Here is a 16,912-nt window from a genome sequence, read left to right on the forward strand (position 1 = left end):
TCATAGTGCGTGTAGCACCCTTTTTACCACGTTGCGTTTTTCCGCAACAAAAGGTCATCTGGAGTTTGTCTTATGTTTTGGTGAAAAACAACTAGGGATCGTTTCTCAGCAGTGCCCTCTTTAGCCTTTTGTTTACTGCTATTTAGCTCTTTTTTTAGATGTTTTTTTTTTTAGCTAGTCTGGTAACTAGCTTGTTTCCACGTTTTTTTCCACATCAAAAAGCCCTCTGGAGTTTCACTTTTTAATTCTTTTTTCATCGCTACCTACAAGTGGTAAGTAAAGCTTGTGTTTAAGAATGTTCAAAGCTATTTAATTCATTCAGTCATTCATGAATTAGCTAAAACTTTGATCGTGTGTTCGTAATGCTGGTGGGTTGTACCACATGACGCTAGTGTTAAAAAAAAAAAAGAAAAGTTGTGTTAGACCAGTAGCTAGCTTGTAAATGTGGGGTCTTTTGTTGTGAGTGTTAAATCGTCATAAAGGGGTTTGGTTTGTGGTGTTTAAAACCCCTTGTTTCAAAACGACGGGTCTGCTCACTTTTTTACCTGCATTTTGTAGCTACATGGCTAGCTAAAACTTTCCCTCGTTTTCTCAACAAAGTCCTCTGAAGAAAGAGGATTCGGTTCTACAGCAATGGCTGCATTTGGTGAGTATATTTAAAAAAAAAAAAAAAAAGCTTATTGTAAGGTATTTAATTCATTCAGACATTTGTGACTTAAAAACGTTTTTTTTTTTTTTTTTTTGTGTGTTATAATGTAGTTTGCATCATTAGGTGATCGTGCAAAGAGCTGGGATAACGTGGCTGTGTTAGTTGACGAAACTATTAAACCACAAGGTAAAAAACTTATAAATATATTATACACTACAGCATTAATTGATTTAGTACTGTGTTTTCATTCATTTTGTTTTTGTTTTTTTTTAAAAAGCTCCGTGTAGCCCATTCCTACAGACCCCAACACGCCAGAACATTAAACCAAAGGCCACTCTAATAAGGAATAAGAACACAGCAAACAGGTATTTACGGTTTATTTATCTCTTTCAGTATGTAATATTTATTACTGTTTAATTTATCACTGTGTTTGTAGCCATCTAATATATATATATATATATATATATATATATTTTTCTTTGTCTAGACAATCAGCCCCTGAACAAAGGATCCGCAAGGGCGAGGGCTACTCGCTCTCCCATGTGGCTGAAATCAATCCTGTTGAAAGACCATGTGCTTCGATGCCCCTCTCTGTGAAAGCTGCTACGCCTAACGTTCGCCATCGTAAGCCTAAGAAGCAATTTATTGAGGTGAGTTTAAAAGGAAAGCAGTAAAATAGCGTGTTGTATTTAAAAAAAAAAAAAAAAGATTTTTTTCTAATCTAATGCTAATTCCAGCCTGTGAAGCCATACACGACCGGTCTCCCGCCCAAAAGTAGCAGCCCTTCCTTTGTTCCGGTCTCGTCTTACCCGACCACTGTATCTTATGATAGTAACACAGCAGCTGAGGTGAGAAAACCTTTTGTAGCTAACAGAATATATTTACATAGTGTTGTAAAAGCTTTTTAAATAAAATGTATATATTTTTAAAAAGGCTTTTTTCCTTTGTTTTAGCAACTAAAGGCGACGGAAGACTTAGTTACATTGTATTTGACGCCTGAGGACGATTTCACACAGTCACCCCCATGGAGCAGATACGTATGTCCACACAAGCCTAAGAAGAGATCTAGGAAGAGATCTATTGAGGTGAGTTTAAAAGGAAAGCAGTAAAATAGCGTGTTGTATTTAAAAAAAAAAAAAAAAAAAAAATCTAATCTAATGCTAATTCCAGCCTGTGAAGCCATACACGACCGGTCTCCCCGCCCAAAAGAAGAAGCCCTTCCTTTGTTCCAGACACGCCTTACCCAGACACTGTATCGGGTGTTCCTAACACCACTGCAGAGGTGAGAAACGCATTTGTAGCTAGCAGAATATATTTACATTGTGTTATAAAAGATTTTTAAATAAAATGTATATATTGTTAAAAAGGCTTTTTCCTTTGTTTTAGCAGCTAACGGCACGCAAAGACTTGGAGTCCTTGCATCGGTCGTCGTCTAGTACACCAACGCCCTACCAGCCACCAAGTGTCTCCATTGAGAGGGAACAAAAGGATTCCCCTTTACAAAAGGCACCTGAAGAGTCCTTGCATTGGTCGTCGTCTAGTACACCAACGCCCTACCAGCCACCAAGTGTCACCATTGAGAGGGAACAAAAGACATCTGATGAGGTGTGTGTGTGTGTGTGTGTGTGTGTGTGTGTGTGTGTGTGTGTGTGTGTGTGTGTGTGTGCTTGTGTGTGTCTTTATTTAACCAAAAATATTTTGTTATACCTCTAGACAATCCATGCCATAGAAGTAGGCGAAGTATCCGAAGACACCGGACTAACAGCGACAGCCCCTACATCACGCCAAACAAATCGTGAAGCTACAGGCGAAGGGTCTGAAGACACAGAGCTAACAGCACCCGTCCCTACATCACGTCAGACAAATCGGGGAGCTACGGGAGAAGAGTCTGAAGACACTGGACCAACAGCAACACAGCTTACACCCCACCAACTGTGTCAGGCTGCTTTGCAGGAGGACCCTGAATATAATGTAGGTGAATACCTCTTTAACTGTATCTATAGCACCGAGGAAGGCACCGATTATGTCAGCTGTATACCACACACCTCTGTTATAACTGTGGTAGATAAAAAGTGTAACAGTGCTAATACCGCCATAACCACTCCTGTAAATGTATTAGAGGTTAACGTTCCATTCCTTGATAAGCAAACAGTACCTAATTATATTACTAACAATCGGTTTGAACAAGGTGGGGCACTAGGAGGTCCTGAGCAGTTAACATTACTTCAGAGTGCAGAGTTTTTTGAGTATTGTGTTAACACATCCCTCAACAACCTGCAGTCGCTGACCCTTATAAACAAATACAATCAGAATTAGCCGAATTACGAAAACAAAACAATGGTCTTATGAATAAATTAGATGTCTTGCAAACAGCTAACACACAATTGACCGGTTTGGTCACAGACTTTGGAACTCGCTAGCCATTCAGGCCAGAGCTAACACGCATTTGGTTGATATGGTCACAGGCTTTGGCACAGCTATTGCCTCTCATGTCAGCTCTCTCAATTCAATGCTTGATCCTATGATAGTATGCCTTAAAAACACAATGAATATGACCCCGCAGTAAAAAGTGTTAAAACAGTCTATAGTTTGTGCAAAATAAAAAAAAAAAAAAAAAAAAAAATCATCCCCACCCAAAAAAAAAAAAAATCTGAACCCCTAGGGGAGTGTGATGCTCGTATTGATGAGGAACTAGAATGGCCGTGCAAGGACGATTACACAAGAGCAGTAAACAATCCTCAGGATTTTGCGATTGTGTGCAATGCATGCAAAAATATTCAAGCATGGGCCCGATCTATGCCTCGCGCTAGACCTAGTGAAAGCAACAGTGAGAAAACACACACATCAGATAGACCTGCTCCTGCGCGGTTGTCACATAATGGTCCTTCAAGCGTATATTCCAGCAATACACAGGCCAATACAGACTCTATACAATCATCAAATACAGACCCCACAGGCATAGATCAGAGTAATAAGAGACCATCATGTTTTCCGAGTGTTCAGCCCTCAAAACGATCTTGTACAGATGAGCAGACTGGTCCCCAACCGTCCACAAGCGCTTATAGACCCCCTCCATCACCCTCAGAAAATCCTCAGGGTAGTGTGCAGTGTGGTGCGGGCGGGTTTCTAAGGTAACATCTGAAATAGCATCCAGACAGATACCCCTTTTTAATGCTGCTGAATTTCGTCAAGATGTTGACTTGCGAAATATTGATTTGACGGATATTGGTAGTGTTCCTGAAAGGGTGTATAGCACCCTAACAGGTTTAATAGAGAGGGCGTTGGGTAATGCAACACAGGACAGTGTTTTAAATGTTGAGTTAAGGGGTCCCGCCGTAGATGTCCCTATCCAAACAATGTTGAATTCAAGCGATGGCTATAACACAGACACATTTCTGGAGCAAGTAGCACAGGCGATGCAGAGTAACGATAATTCACTGACCGAAGACTCTTTAGAATTAATTGTGACAATAGCGCAATAATATGTCGGGAGGGAATGGTGGGGGACGTCGAAAACTAGGAAGCATTGGTTACGATCAAATATTGTCAGAAAAAGGTAATGCTTTGTATAATCCCAAGAATAACGCTGGTAACGACAATCTCTGCTTTTCTCTCTGCCTGGCACATTATGTAAACAGCAGATTGTCGCATGATGAGAAGATGAATTATGCCAAGCAGCTGCATAGTGATTTGGGTTTTGACTACACACATAAAGTTTCGTTCTCTGATGTTGACAGATTTCAGAAACATTTGAAAATGAAAATTGTGATATTCCATCATGTAGCTGGATGTAAAAACCCACAATCTTCAAAACATACGACAAACCCGATGTGAAAACAGCGTGGTTGTATTTGCATGACGAGCATTATTATCTCATCGTAAATAAAACGGCTTTTTTGGGGCGTCTTACGTTTGCGAGGGTGTTACAAGACCTACCAGAACCCTCTGGGGCACCGTTGTAGTTGGGATTGTAATGTGTGTTACACTGCTTGTATACCTGACAAGACCATTAAATGCAGAGACTGTAGACGCATATGCAAATCGCAACAGTGTTTTGAAAACCATAAAAAACCCGATGGGAAACACGGGCTTATACCGTGCAATACAAACAAATATTGCGAGTCCTGTCACGCAACATATCGTGTGTCGAAAAATCCACACAGCTGTAAAAAACCTAAATGCCTACATTGTAGAGAGCCTTTAGGTGCTACTAAGCACTCTTGCTATATACAACCCGTAGAACGCAAAGAAAGTAGTGATAAGTATCTCTTTTACGATTTCGAAACACGTTATCAATGTGGTCGTCATGAAGCTAATTTTGTATGCATTATGGATATGGACGGGCAAAAAAACTGCTACGAAACAACAAATTGCGTCGCATCATTCATTCAGAACTACAGACAGGAGAAATACAAAGGCTATACTTTTATAGCACACAATGCTTCAGGTTTTGACAGTTATATAGTTTTAGAGTATCTGGTGAGTCAGAAACTTTGTCCAACTATTACTATCTTGCGGTTCAAGGGTGCTTCTGATGATCGATTCTACTTTCAATCAGCGTTGGATCGATTCGTTCAGTTTTATCCCTATGGCTCTGTCTAAAACTCCGGCAGCAATGGGGTTCTCTGATCTTCTCAAAGGATTCTTCCCCCATGAATTTAACAAGCGAGAGAATGAGAATTATATTGGACCGTATCCTGCACCAGCTCTATATGGTTATGATGCTATGAGTGACACCTCTAAGAAAACGTTCATGGAGTGGTACGATACGGTCCGCGACACACCTTTTGACTTTCGAAAAGAGATGCACAGCTATTGTGTTAACGATGTAACGGTTTTGATTAAAGCATGCAAAATATACAGAGAGGCCTTCCACGAGTGCACAGGCCTAGACCCGTTTGCATACGCTACATTGGCTTCCTCGTGTATGGGTGTATTTAAAACGCTGTTCCTTCCCAAAGACACTGTTGCTCTGACATACGAAGGTGCCTACATTAGGCAAAACAAGACATGTTCTGATGTTTCAATACAGTGGCTTGAGTATGTTGCAGACAGAGAGGGCCTTGACATACAACATGCTCTGAACAGAGGTGAAAAGTCATTCGGTCAGTTCTTTGTAGATGGCTATTGTGAAGACACACACGTGTTATGAATTTAATGGCTGCTTCTTTCACGGCTGTGATAAGTGCTATCGCCAGGTGAAGTCAATCCTCTCGCCAAAAACAAAAAAAAAAAAAAAAACAGGGTGAGCTGCGCTCGGAGTTCCATAACAGAGTGGCTGTTCTAAAAAATAAGCATCAGCTGAAAGTTGTGGTGATGTGGGAATGTGATTGGAGACAGGCTGTGGACACTAACCCTGACGTTAAGGAGTTCATGTTAACATATGAAAAACCAGGGCGTCTCAATCCACGAGAATCCCTCTTTGGAGGCCGCACAAATGCAATGAAGCTGTACCACAAGGTAGAAAATGATGAAAAGATCAGATACTATGATTTCACAAGTTTGTACCCAACTGTTCAGTCCAAAAGAGATTATCCAATAGGACACCCCAAATAATACACAAGGATTTTGATGACATAAACGCATACTTTGGCATTGTGAAATGTACAGTAGCACCCCCCAGAGGCCTGTATCACCCTGTGTTGCCCTACCACTGTAACGGTAAACTGATGTTCCCCCTATGTGCAGCGTGTGCTGTTCAGATGAATCAAACAACACCTTGCACACATAGCGATCAAGAGCGGTTGTTGTCTGGCGTTTGGGTGACGTTTGAATTACAGAAAGCCGTGAGAAAGGGTACAAGATTGTTTCCATTGCTGAAGTTTGGCATTTCCCAGAAAAAACTGATCAGCTTTTTAATGCCTATGTTAAAACATTTCTTAAACGTAAGCAGGAAGCTTCAGGATACCCTGGACATATCAAGACGGAAGACGAAAAACAAAAGTACATAGATGACTATTATGCACATGAAGGCATTCGTCTTGATCCGGCCAAGATATGTTTTAACAAAGCTGTCAGGCATACAAATAAACTGCTTCTGAATAGTCTTTGGGGAAAATTCGCCATGCGAAATAATATGACTACTGCTGAGCTCATAACGGAACCATCCCGCTTCACACAGCTCATGTTCAGCGACACTTTTGATGTTCGCCAGTTCTCATTCATCTCACCAGAAGTAGCGATTGTCCAGTGGAGATACACAGATGGTGAAGCATCCAGAGTAAAAGATGTGAATGTTTTTATAGGAGCCATGACCACCGCCTACGCTCGCATGGAGCTATATGATTTGTTGGATAAACTGCAGGAACGTATTTTATATGTGGATACTGACAGCATTTTGTTCACAAGCAGAGACGGCGAGTGGATCCCCCTCTAGGGCCTTATCTTGGCGATTTAACGGATGAACTAAATAGCGCTCAAGTCTGTGGGGCTCCTAACGAAGATTATATAACGGAGTTTGTTTCCGGGGGTCCTAAATGCTATGCTTATAGGACTGCTCAAGGAAATACACAAGTTAAATGCAAGGGTGTGACCCTTAATGCCTCAAATGCCAAAGTGGTTACACATGAATCGTTAATTGGTCTTGTTCAATCCTTTGTGACCAACCAGCAGCATCCTAGCCGTCTGACCACAACAGCATTCACAATAAAAAGCGCGACAAAAACAGTTCCATCTCAAAAACGACACCTTGACAAGGAAAGTACAGGTTGTTTACAACAAACGACGTGTGCTCCAAGACTATACAACCGTCCCTTATGGCTACTAGGGATGTTTCAGGATTTGATGGTAGGCTTCAACACCCTTTTAGCCTCGTTATCAGTGGTCCTTGAATTGTGGAAAAACATATTTTGTCAAAGACATTATTGAAAACATGTCCTCTGTTATTTCACAAAAATTGATAACATAGTATACATCTATTCATGCTGGCAACCAATATACGATCAATTGCTTAAAACGGTGAATATAAATTTTGTACAAGGTCTCCCGGAATCGTTCTGCGACGAGGCACTCTTGCCTACTACTAAGAATAATTTGCTCATTATAGACGATTTAATGAATCAAGCCTGTGATAATTTGGAAGTTCAAAAAGTTTTCACACAGTATGTCCATCACCGACGTCTTAGTTGTATATATTTAGTGCAGAATCTGTTTATTCAAGGTAAAGCTAGTCGTACAATCAGTTTGAACACCAACTATATGATTATTTTCAAAAATGCTAGAGATCAACATCAAATAAGCTTGCTGGCACGGCAAATGTTCCCCGGAAATTCTAAATATTTTTTAGAGGCTTTTAAAGACGCCACTAGTTACACCTTTGGCTATCTATTGATAGATTATAAATCCACAACCCCCGATATTTTAAGACTCAGAACAGCTCTGATATCCCCACAGCAGGTTGTATATGTTCCTAGAAAAAAAAGTGTAATAATGTCAAGCCGAATGGAGAGGAATTTTACATTGTTAGACATGCTACATAAGGCGTCACCCAGAGCGAGAGGTGTCATTGTGAGCAACGCTAGTCCAGACTTTATCAATGCGCTTTGTGAAATAGCTTTGAACGTCCTAAGAGGCCACATACCACTGTCTAATAATCAGTACAAACTGTTAAAGAAGAAGAAGAAAGTTATTAGACTAATAGCTGATAAAAAAGTTAAACATTTAAAAAAAAAAAGACAATCAATCAAACAGGTGGGTTTCTACTCCCTCTCCTGGGTGCCGCTATCCCATTCATAGCAAGTCTTATCAACAGGAATTGAGATGGAACACACGCAGAAAATGTTTTTGGTTCCACAAAATCAATTAGTGGCATTACAACCTCCTCAAACAACGGACTCCTCAAATGTATCTCTGCGACAGTCTGTACAAAGTGAATTGGACCGAGCCATGAGTGATATATTGAAACAGCCTGACATTGATGTATATGAAAAAGCTAAAAGATATTCCAGTATTCTACAGCGGTACTTAGTCATGATAAAACAGGGTGAACGCGAGATTACATTATCAATACCTGAAGTTGATTCAAAGGATGATTCAAAAGATGAAGAAGAAAATATGTTAAAGACAGAAGTGTTGAAACATATGCCTATAAGAAATAAAAGAAATGCAGAATACATATTGGCTTCATTATCCCGACACAATGACCAGTTATCTTGGACAAATCAAGGGGAAATAGTTGTTGAAAATAAGAATGTGCCTGGAAGTCATCTGTATGATCTGCTGAAAAGTGTCACAACCCATATAATGTTCCAGAACACTCTAGACCAAAAGGGTGGAACATATTTTTAAAAAAACGTTAGCTAGCTTAAATGTGCCACTCTCCGTAATCCCAAACACGAGGGTACGCTGTTCTATTGAGGCTTTTAAAACTGTTGCATCATCTGAAACTAATACACAAACGCCTATGATTGTTCCACGAACCCCTCGCACTCCTAGAGCAATAAGAATGGCCCCTGTATTTACACATGGTACACCATCTGCTTTACGAGCAACTAGTACTCCTAGAACATTTAGTATTACACCACCCATTGCTAAGACTCGCTGGTCTAGTTTTTAATCTTTTATATTTTCTATTACACTACTTTATTTTTTTTTTACTTTTAAACATATTTTTTATTATTTTCTATTTTACTTTTTTTATTTCTATTATTAAAACCTATTTCTATTATTACACTACTTTATATTTTACTTTTTTTTTTTTTTTAAAACCTATTTCTATTATTACACTACTTTATATTTTTTTTTTTTTTAAAACCTATTTCTATTATTACACTACTTTATATTTTACTTTTTAAAAACCTATTTCTATTATTAACTACTTTATATTTTACTTTTTTTTTTTAAAAACTATTTTTCTATTATTACACTACTTTATATTTTACTTTTTTTTTTAAAAACCTATTTCTATTATTACACTACTTTATATTTTACTTTTTTTTTTTTAAAACCTATTTCTATTATTACACTACTTTATATTTTACTTTTTTTTTATTTCTATTATTTTTATTTTTACTTTTTTTTTTTAAACCTATTTCTATTATTACACTACTTTATATTTTACTTTTTTTAAAAACCTATTTTTATTTTGTTTTTATTCTATTGAGAGGGGTTTTTTCTATTTGATGTGTTTTTATTCATTTTGTTTTTGTTTTTATTCTATTGAGGGTGTGTTTTCTATTTGAGGTGTGTTTTCTTTATTCAACTATATGAAAAGTCAGTGTTGTATGTAAACATGTGACATAAAATGAATGTGTTTTACATAAATTTTCTATTCATGTGTTTGGCTTTATTCGACTACGTGAAAATGCTGTGTTGTATGTAAACAGGTGACATTAAATGAATGTTTTACATTAATTTTATCTGTTGAATGCATTTTTTTTTTCTGTATAATTTGTTTTAAAAAAAAAAAAAAAAAAAAAAAAAAATTAAGGCATTATAAGAATAGTATATTCCACATTCTTTATTTTTTGAAAAGAAACATCATTACACAATTTCTACCTATAGGTGGAACATGAACATTGTACACATTTAAATTTCTGATCGTGACACACAACGGGTGTATACTGCTAACAAAATGGCTGACCATTGTATCGTTGCATACAAGATTAGTGCCATACATGCTCAATACTTTTGTATAAGGAATCTTTTTCTGAATATGACATAAAAAGAAGACGCAGTGCTGGCCACATGTTGTAGAATAATTATTTTGCACTTGGATTGCTGAATGGTACATCTCCACACAGTTCTTTAAGAGGAAATTGCCAATTTCCTGCGGAAAAAAAAGGTAGGTGGATGTCCAAAGCTATCAAAGAACAAACCATGCTTGTTCTCTGTAATGTAAATACCTAGCCAGTGTTCACCCGGCATATTACTGGGCTGTGTATTTACAACGAGCATGGCGGGTAATTTACAAACAACTGTTTTTGGGAGATGATCGCATGGTATTACTCCTAAGAAATTTGTGTCTCTATTCATTCTTTTTCTAAGGACGCTGGTGAGTTCTATTGTATTCATCTTTAGTAGTGGTCCAATAGGACTTGCCGTCTGTTAGATATTTCGATTACAGAGTCAAAAACTGAATAGCAGATAAGGGTCACAGTCCTAGGAAGTGGATTTCTGAACCGAACTTCCAAGCGAACGCGTTACCGTTCTTAATCAGTGAAACATTTCCTGAGCCCCCACCGTCAGGTTCCAAATTAAAACAAAATAGAGTATAACCAGCCCCAAAATCCTCTCGTGTTATGGCTAGTGACCTGTCTTTTAAATGGCGTCCTGTTGATTCAATCAGTTGATAATATTCCCGTACATATTGCCCTCTTTGAAAAAGGGGCTGAAAAGGACGGGCTGGGTGAGGCTGTCCATCGGCATAAAGGCTAATAAATTCTGTATTATAGTTTCCAAAATTAAAGGGGTTATGGGCATACGACCCAGTGTATGCTTCATTATCTCTGAAAGCTATGACTACAAATTTAGGAATCTGTCCTATGAATAGGTTTTCTTGGTTGCAAACACGTGTGCCTGTAGGTATTGAGAAGGTTTTTAGAGCTACTCTGTCAATAGCATATTTTGCATTAGTATGCTGTAGGGCCCTACTATGAGCTAGTCTAACAGTTGGTGCCACTGATATTTTCTTGACAAATAGACTAGCAGACATTATTTTCACAGCGAATTGGACATTTCCAGGGGTCATTAGTGCAAAGTCATCTTTTGAACGTATGAATTTCAGAGACATGTCCACACCATTTAGCAACAATTTTTCTTGAAAAAACAAATCTGCGTGTACTGGTGCTATTAATTCAACAATACGGCTTTCGGATGTGTATTCACCCCTTTGTGTCAACCCCAAATTATCGCCTGTGATAGAGGTCTCATCCATTTTGCCCGCTGTGTCCTTACAAAATAGCCCTGTGCTAAATTATGTAGCCAATGTGTCCTTTCCATAATTCAGAAGACATTCTATAACGGATCGATAAGGATACGTATTTGAAGACTGTGTGATCAGTCTATCACCCAACATTATATCTACTTGTGAAAAAGACTGCATCCAGGATAGTTTATAAAACCTACATCGGCTGCGTTAGCCAACAATGTGCCATCAGGGTTTGTAATCCTTACACGTGTATACAAGTATGAATCGTTAAGGTCGAGATAATCCTCCCCGCTAGCCGAAATGAAAAATTCAATAGGACCTCCGTCCGTTAGAGCTGACATTGGTGGGATTTCTACAAATGTAGATTTTTCGATAGATGTTTGTGTGTACGGTACTGTAAACAGGTCCAATTCGGTCTTCACACACTCTTCGGACTGATTATGAATAAACGCCATGATTGATTCTGTAAAATTAAAATATGTCTTTTGTCAGGGACAGAGAGCGTCGTTTCGAGCTCTGCGCCTACTGACAGATGCTTTCTTTTTGAGAATTCTTCGTTTTTTGGTGGTGTTTTTATGCTTTTTGTTCACAGTCCGGATACGCCCACATCCTGGCGGGCTTCTTTTTAATGCTTTGCGTCTGTACACCATGAGCCCATTGCCCTGTTGTCTGGATGCCACGGCGTTCCTGACATTAGTCACAACATCGCCAATAAAACCACTTGCTGCTGTTTTCAGATGGGGTTTGGCTATATTAAACCCCTTTTTTAAAAGTGGAACAGCCATTCGAAATAAATTTCTGAATATCCCCCCTAATCCATGCCCATATTGTGTGCTGGCACCTATGAAACCCGGCAACTCTCCACCAGCTTGATTCATGTAATAGTGCATATATCTTCCATCATCGGCTGTGTACGCTTTCCTCATCATTTTAATGATGTTTCACAGGTCTAAAATGTAGTTTGACAATTACTTTTCCGTATGAGAAAGGGATGTGTTGGTTCTGATCGTCTCGTAGTTCTATCTGAATATCAGTAATAGTCGAGCGTGACAACGATGTGTAGTGAGGACTGTCGTAACTCAGAGTGGGCATACGTTTGCTCTCATCAGAGATATTTATACAACGGAGCAGGGGTACATGACTATCACCGACTAGCTGGTAGTCCACAATGTCACTATAAATAAATATATTATAACGACCCCCATGGATGTCGGCCGGGTGTGGAGCTGAACATTTTAAATGGGGGCCAATGTGTATTTCGAACACAGAGTCTGGTATGAACCCAAGAATTTCGCCAGACGTCCCTAAACACAATATTCCATCCGTCTCCTCCCGTGAAAAGAATCTTATTAGTGATAGGGTTGTGGCTCATAGTTATGTGGGCTAGGGCTGTGTTAGCAGCACATTTCATATTATATTCATTAACAATGCTGGCGATTGTATTATAAGAACCAACTGTTAGCCTTGTCTTGTTGTACATTTTCGTTTTCGTGTCGATGAAATCAATCTTGGCATCGTTCTCGGTGAAACTATTCCAGATCCTGGGGTATTGAATTTCAATAAGACCAACTTCATACGGTGTTTGTAATATGATCGGTTTAGCCAGTTTTGTTCTGAATTGCCAAATCTTATTATTTGGATAAACTAATTGTGAGGCATTACTAGGCAGCGTGACAAAAAAATCCGTTCTTATTCATGGCTCCAACACCTTTCACTAACAAACCACAATGATTAATATTACAAGACTGACCCCTCTCTTTTATCTTGCATCAACTATGTCTTTTTCAGAGATCCATGAATTGAATTTCTCAGGCCATCCTAGCCATTTCACAAGTACAAGCTTTTTACGGCCTATTTCCTTTCGAGCCAGCACTTTCTCAATTTTAAACACTTTGTTTTTGTCTACAATTACAGCCTGTAACTCTGCTTCGTAAAAGGTACCTGTCACAGGCTCCCCGCTATTGTCTTTCAGTATATAAACAGGAGGAGTTCTACCTATACGTTTTGATATTGTAAAAACTCATCTGTAAAGGTCTGTTGGTAACCTTTACGAAAAATGCCTCTGTGCTTTGATATCCTAACGGTGTCCCCATCTGAAATTTAAACAGCACCGTTCCATGTGGTTTCAGTTTGTACAGAGTGTTAAAGACAGTTTTCTCATTGTCTTTACATACGGAGGACGGAGCCATTTTTATTGACCTATGGTATGCAGCGTTGTAAGCAGCAACCATATCTTGTACTACCTCAATATAACGGCGTGAGTTAACAGCCGTTAAATATCTCCACATTCTGGTTTTGAAAGTCCTATTGAAACGTTCAACCACACTTGATTTTATTTCATTCGATGTGGAAAAATGGTGAATTTTATACTGTGTCATCAATTTTTGAAAAACCTTATTATAAAATTCTTTTCCAGCGTCTGTTTGGAGCTTCTGGGGTATGCGTCCTTGTTCCAATATTTCCTTAAAGGCACTTGTCACAATAGGACCCGATTTGTTTTTAAGACATATTACCCAGGCATATTTAGAAAACACATCAATACATGTCAATAAATAGTGCACATTATCGTTTTCCGATGAATATTCAGACATATCGACCAAATCAGCTTGGAATTGCTTGTCGATACCATTAACAATCACTCTGTTTCTTGGGAAGTGTTTCAATGCAGGAGCGTGCAGTGTATACGCATCCTGCCTCAGCAGAAACTTTTTAACCGTGGGGATAGTTGGAGACAAGCCAGTACATTCTTTGACGGAATCACGAAGCCTGCTGCACTCCTCCCAACCCTCCTGGGTGGGACGGATCATAGTATATTTTGTGCATAACCTTCTCCATGATTCATTTAAAACACAAGTGAACACATTAGAGTTATGTAATTCTTTTTATTTTTTTTTTTAACACACTCACACAGTCATATATAGGACAGTTATGAAGACAGTGAAACCCGTTCTATCATAGATAGCATATTGGCTAATACGGATACATTGCTTTTACTGATTATGAATATATTTAGTTTTTGCAAATCCTGCAAGACATCAGTATACTGTTTTTCTTGCACATACAAACTCACTGTATCTACAAGCATTGTATACATAGTAAGTAGGTGATAAACTTTCAGCATCTTAAAATTGCGTGTAATGTTGGCTATGACGTCACAAAATGTGTCCACTATACTCTCACGTGTCATTAACATTGATAATAACATCTGCAACAGATCCTCCCAAGGAGGGGTATTATGTTGTCTTCTTACAATCACCATCAGTTTTTCTAACCTACTCACAACTGTACGATCTACATCAGCACTCTTACATTGGTATTTTTCAACGTCGTTCACATTATTAGCAATGGCATTATCTAAAATACCAGATAAATGCGATCGTGATATCGCTCACTGATATGGTTATACATTACACCTAAACAATTCCCCATATTTTCACACTGTTAGTTTTTTTTTGCATATAAATCGCGCCAATAGTCCCCAATCTCTCTAATTTCGGCTATTTTGACAACGTCGTCCCCTATCATAGAGTCATACATAGCACTGATTTTAGTCGTAACATCTTCAGCCGTTTTCAACTCGTACAAAACTGTTTCGGATACTCCCCTGATTCTACCCTCATCAGCGGTGAGATGTTTCAAGGACAGAAAACGTTGCACTACACCAATGAATTTATCAGTAAGGAGTCTTTTCATAAGCTGTTCAAAGTGGACAGTGTAGAAGTGTTCTGGTAGCCCCTCTAAACAGGCATGCTGATTCTGGCTTGGATGATTGATCTGACAGCCCGAACAAAGCTCTTCCAAATACTTGTAAAGAACAATGTTAAGAAGATGTAGAGACGCTGTTTTAACGCTATCTATAAACAAAGATGACACCACCCCATCCGTCTGATCAGGCGCCTCTGTGTCCGAACAATCAGCAACACCTCCCTGTTGTAATGTAGCATATGTTGAGGGGGTTGTTTGATATGCACATGTCTGAGGGGGAAGTGCCCCAAACAATAGAGATGGTGGCAGGGGAGGTGTAGGTGGGGATGGTAGGAAGTGTTCCGGCGATAGAGGTGGCGATGATGACGATGATGAAAGGGATTGAGGAGATCCGGATGCCTTTAGGGGTGCAAATAGCCCAGGGGTGTTAGGAGGCGTACCTGTGGGGGTCGAATGAAACCACTCCAGATCCTCTGGGAAGAAAAAAAAAAATAACACATTACAATCACAGTAGCAAAAAAAAATAAATAAAAATAAAATCATTTTAACTATTTTGGGCAAATAATTAGCACCTTAAAAATAGACCCACCATTTTGCTAGTCTTTGTGTCTGATGATTTTAGGTCTATAGAGGTTCCGTGGCAGGGGTAGAGACTGTTGGTCAGTGTTCCCAAATATCAATCTTTTTCTTATGTTCTCATAAGAACTCCTTATTTTGTCTCTTCTGATGACATAGTCGATGGTATCAAACTGTTTCTTCAAAATCTCCCAGTCACACCATTGTATAAAGAACACATTTTTAAACCATTTGTTGTATTCATCGTTAGATACAGGATACGGTTTTAACTTCCATTCTTCATGACCACGGGCAGCAACTAACTTCTCCCTTTCACTGCACAAGCTAAGGAAAATAAAATCCTCTGTAGGTCTAGTGAAACGGTCTGCTTCCACACGATAGATACTGGAGCCATTGCGACTATCCCATTGAGACACATACACCAGCTCAGGTAAGCCCGGATTGTCAAGATCCGGACAGACGACATCACGAAAAAAGGCCCCAGTCTTTCACAGAGATTGTACAGGCTGTTTTGGCATTGCTAGATAGTTCCACAGCAACACTAGTGTAAACAGCTAATGTCACGTATCCAGCATTGTAGCGAATTGAATAACTGTATCCGTTGACACCAACATATTCCAGATCAGATGTACATGACTCAGTCATGCTTGTAGGAAAGATCTCCGAACGGAATCGCTTCTTTCTGGGAGCCTGACTCAAACTGCCTGTTGTTCCAGTATTAGGCTCTTCGCATCCCCATAACTCTTCACGGTGGGCTAGGCTCAAACCAAATGTAGTGGGTCCTATTCTAGATGTCTCACCTTCTTCAACAAAAGATGATCCAGATTGTTGTCCAAATGCGTGGAAAGACATGGCTGAAAAACAATTCCTCTTTGCTTGCACCTAGAAGAATTAAAAAGTGAAACTCCAGCTGGCCTTTTGTTGTGGAAAAAAACGTGGAAACAAGCTAGCTACCAGAACAGCTAAAAATGGTGGATAAAAAGTGAGCAGTCAGCCTTGAAACAAGGGATTTTTAAACACCACAAACCACACCCTGTAGGGCGTTTTTACAACCCACCAATAGCAAACCCTTCTTAACAGCTAACCATTGGTCTATCAGACGTTTTAACACCTTT

The 16,912-nt window shown here is 39.0% G+C and overlaps 1 protein-coding gene across 1 annotated transcript; it reads left to right on the plus strand.

Annotated features, from left to right (window-relative positions):
• The first annotated feature begins 256 nt into the window (after positions 1 to 256).
• On the plus strand, positions 257 to 12,045 carry LOC114567766 (uncharacterized). Its single transcript, XM_028596872.1, has 12 exons — positions 257 to 272; positions 601 to 646; positions 773 to 835; positions 927 to 1,014; positions 1,137 to 1,299; positions 1,387 to 1,497; positions 1,603 to 1,734; positions 2,039 to 2,254; positions 2,363 to 2,620; positions 7,001 to 7,349; positions 10,634 to 10,640; positions 12,009 to 12,045. Exons 2-12 carry the CDS (start codon positions 634 to 636, stop codon positions 12,043 to 12,045), a joined length of 1,437 nt encoding a protein of 478 aa, XP_028452673.1. The 5' UTR covers positions 257 to 272; positions 601 to 633.
• The last annotated feature ends 4,867 nt before the right edge of the window (positions 12,046 to 16,912 follow it).

Source organism: Perca flavescens, chromosome 14 (genome assembly GCF_004354835.1).
Source record: "Perca flavescens isolate YP-PL-M2 chromosome 14, PFLA_1.0, whole genome shotgun sequence".
In the NCBI taxonomy this organism is placed as follows: domain Eukaryota; kingdom Metazoa; phylum Chordata; class Actinopteri; order Perciformes; family Percidae; genus Perca; species Perca flavescens.

Bases quoted from the DNA above. Each gene is read 5' to 3' on its own strand.
- LOC114567766 (XM_028596872.1), top strand. The intron at 1,300-1,386 runs GTGAGTTTAAAA...TGCTAATTCCAG, and splicing joins CTAAGAAGCAATTTATTGAG to CCTGTGAAGCCATACACGAC. The intron at 2,621-7,000 runs GTAGGTGAATAC...GTTCACAAGCAG, and splicing joins AGGAGGACCCTGAATATAAT to AGACGGCGAGTGGATCCCCC.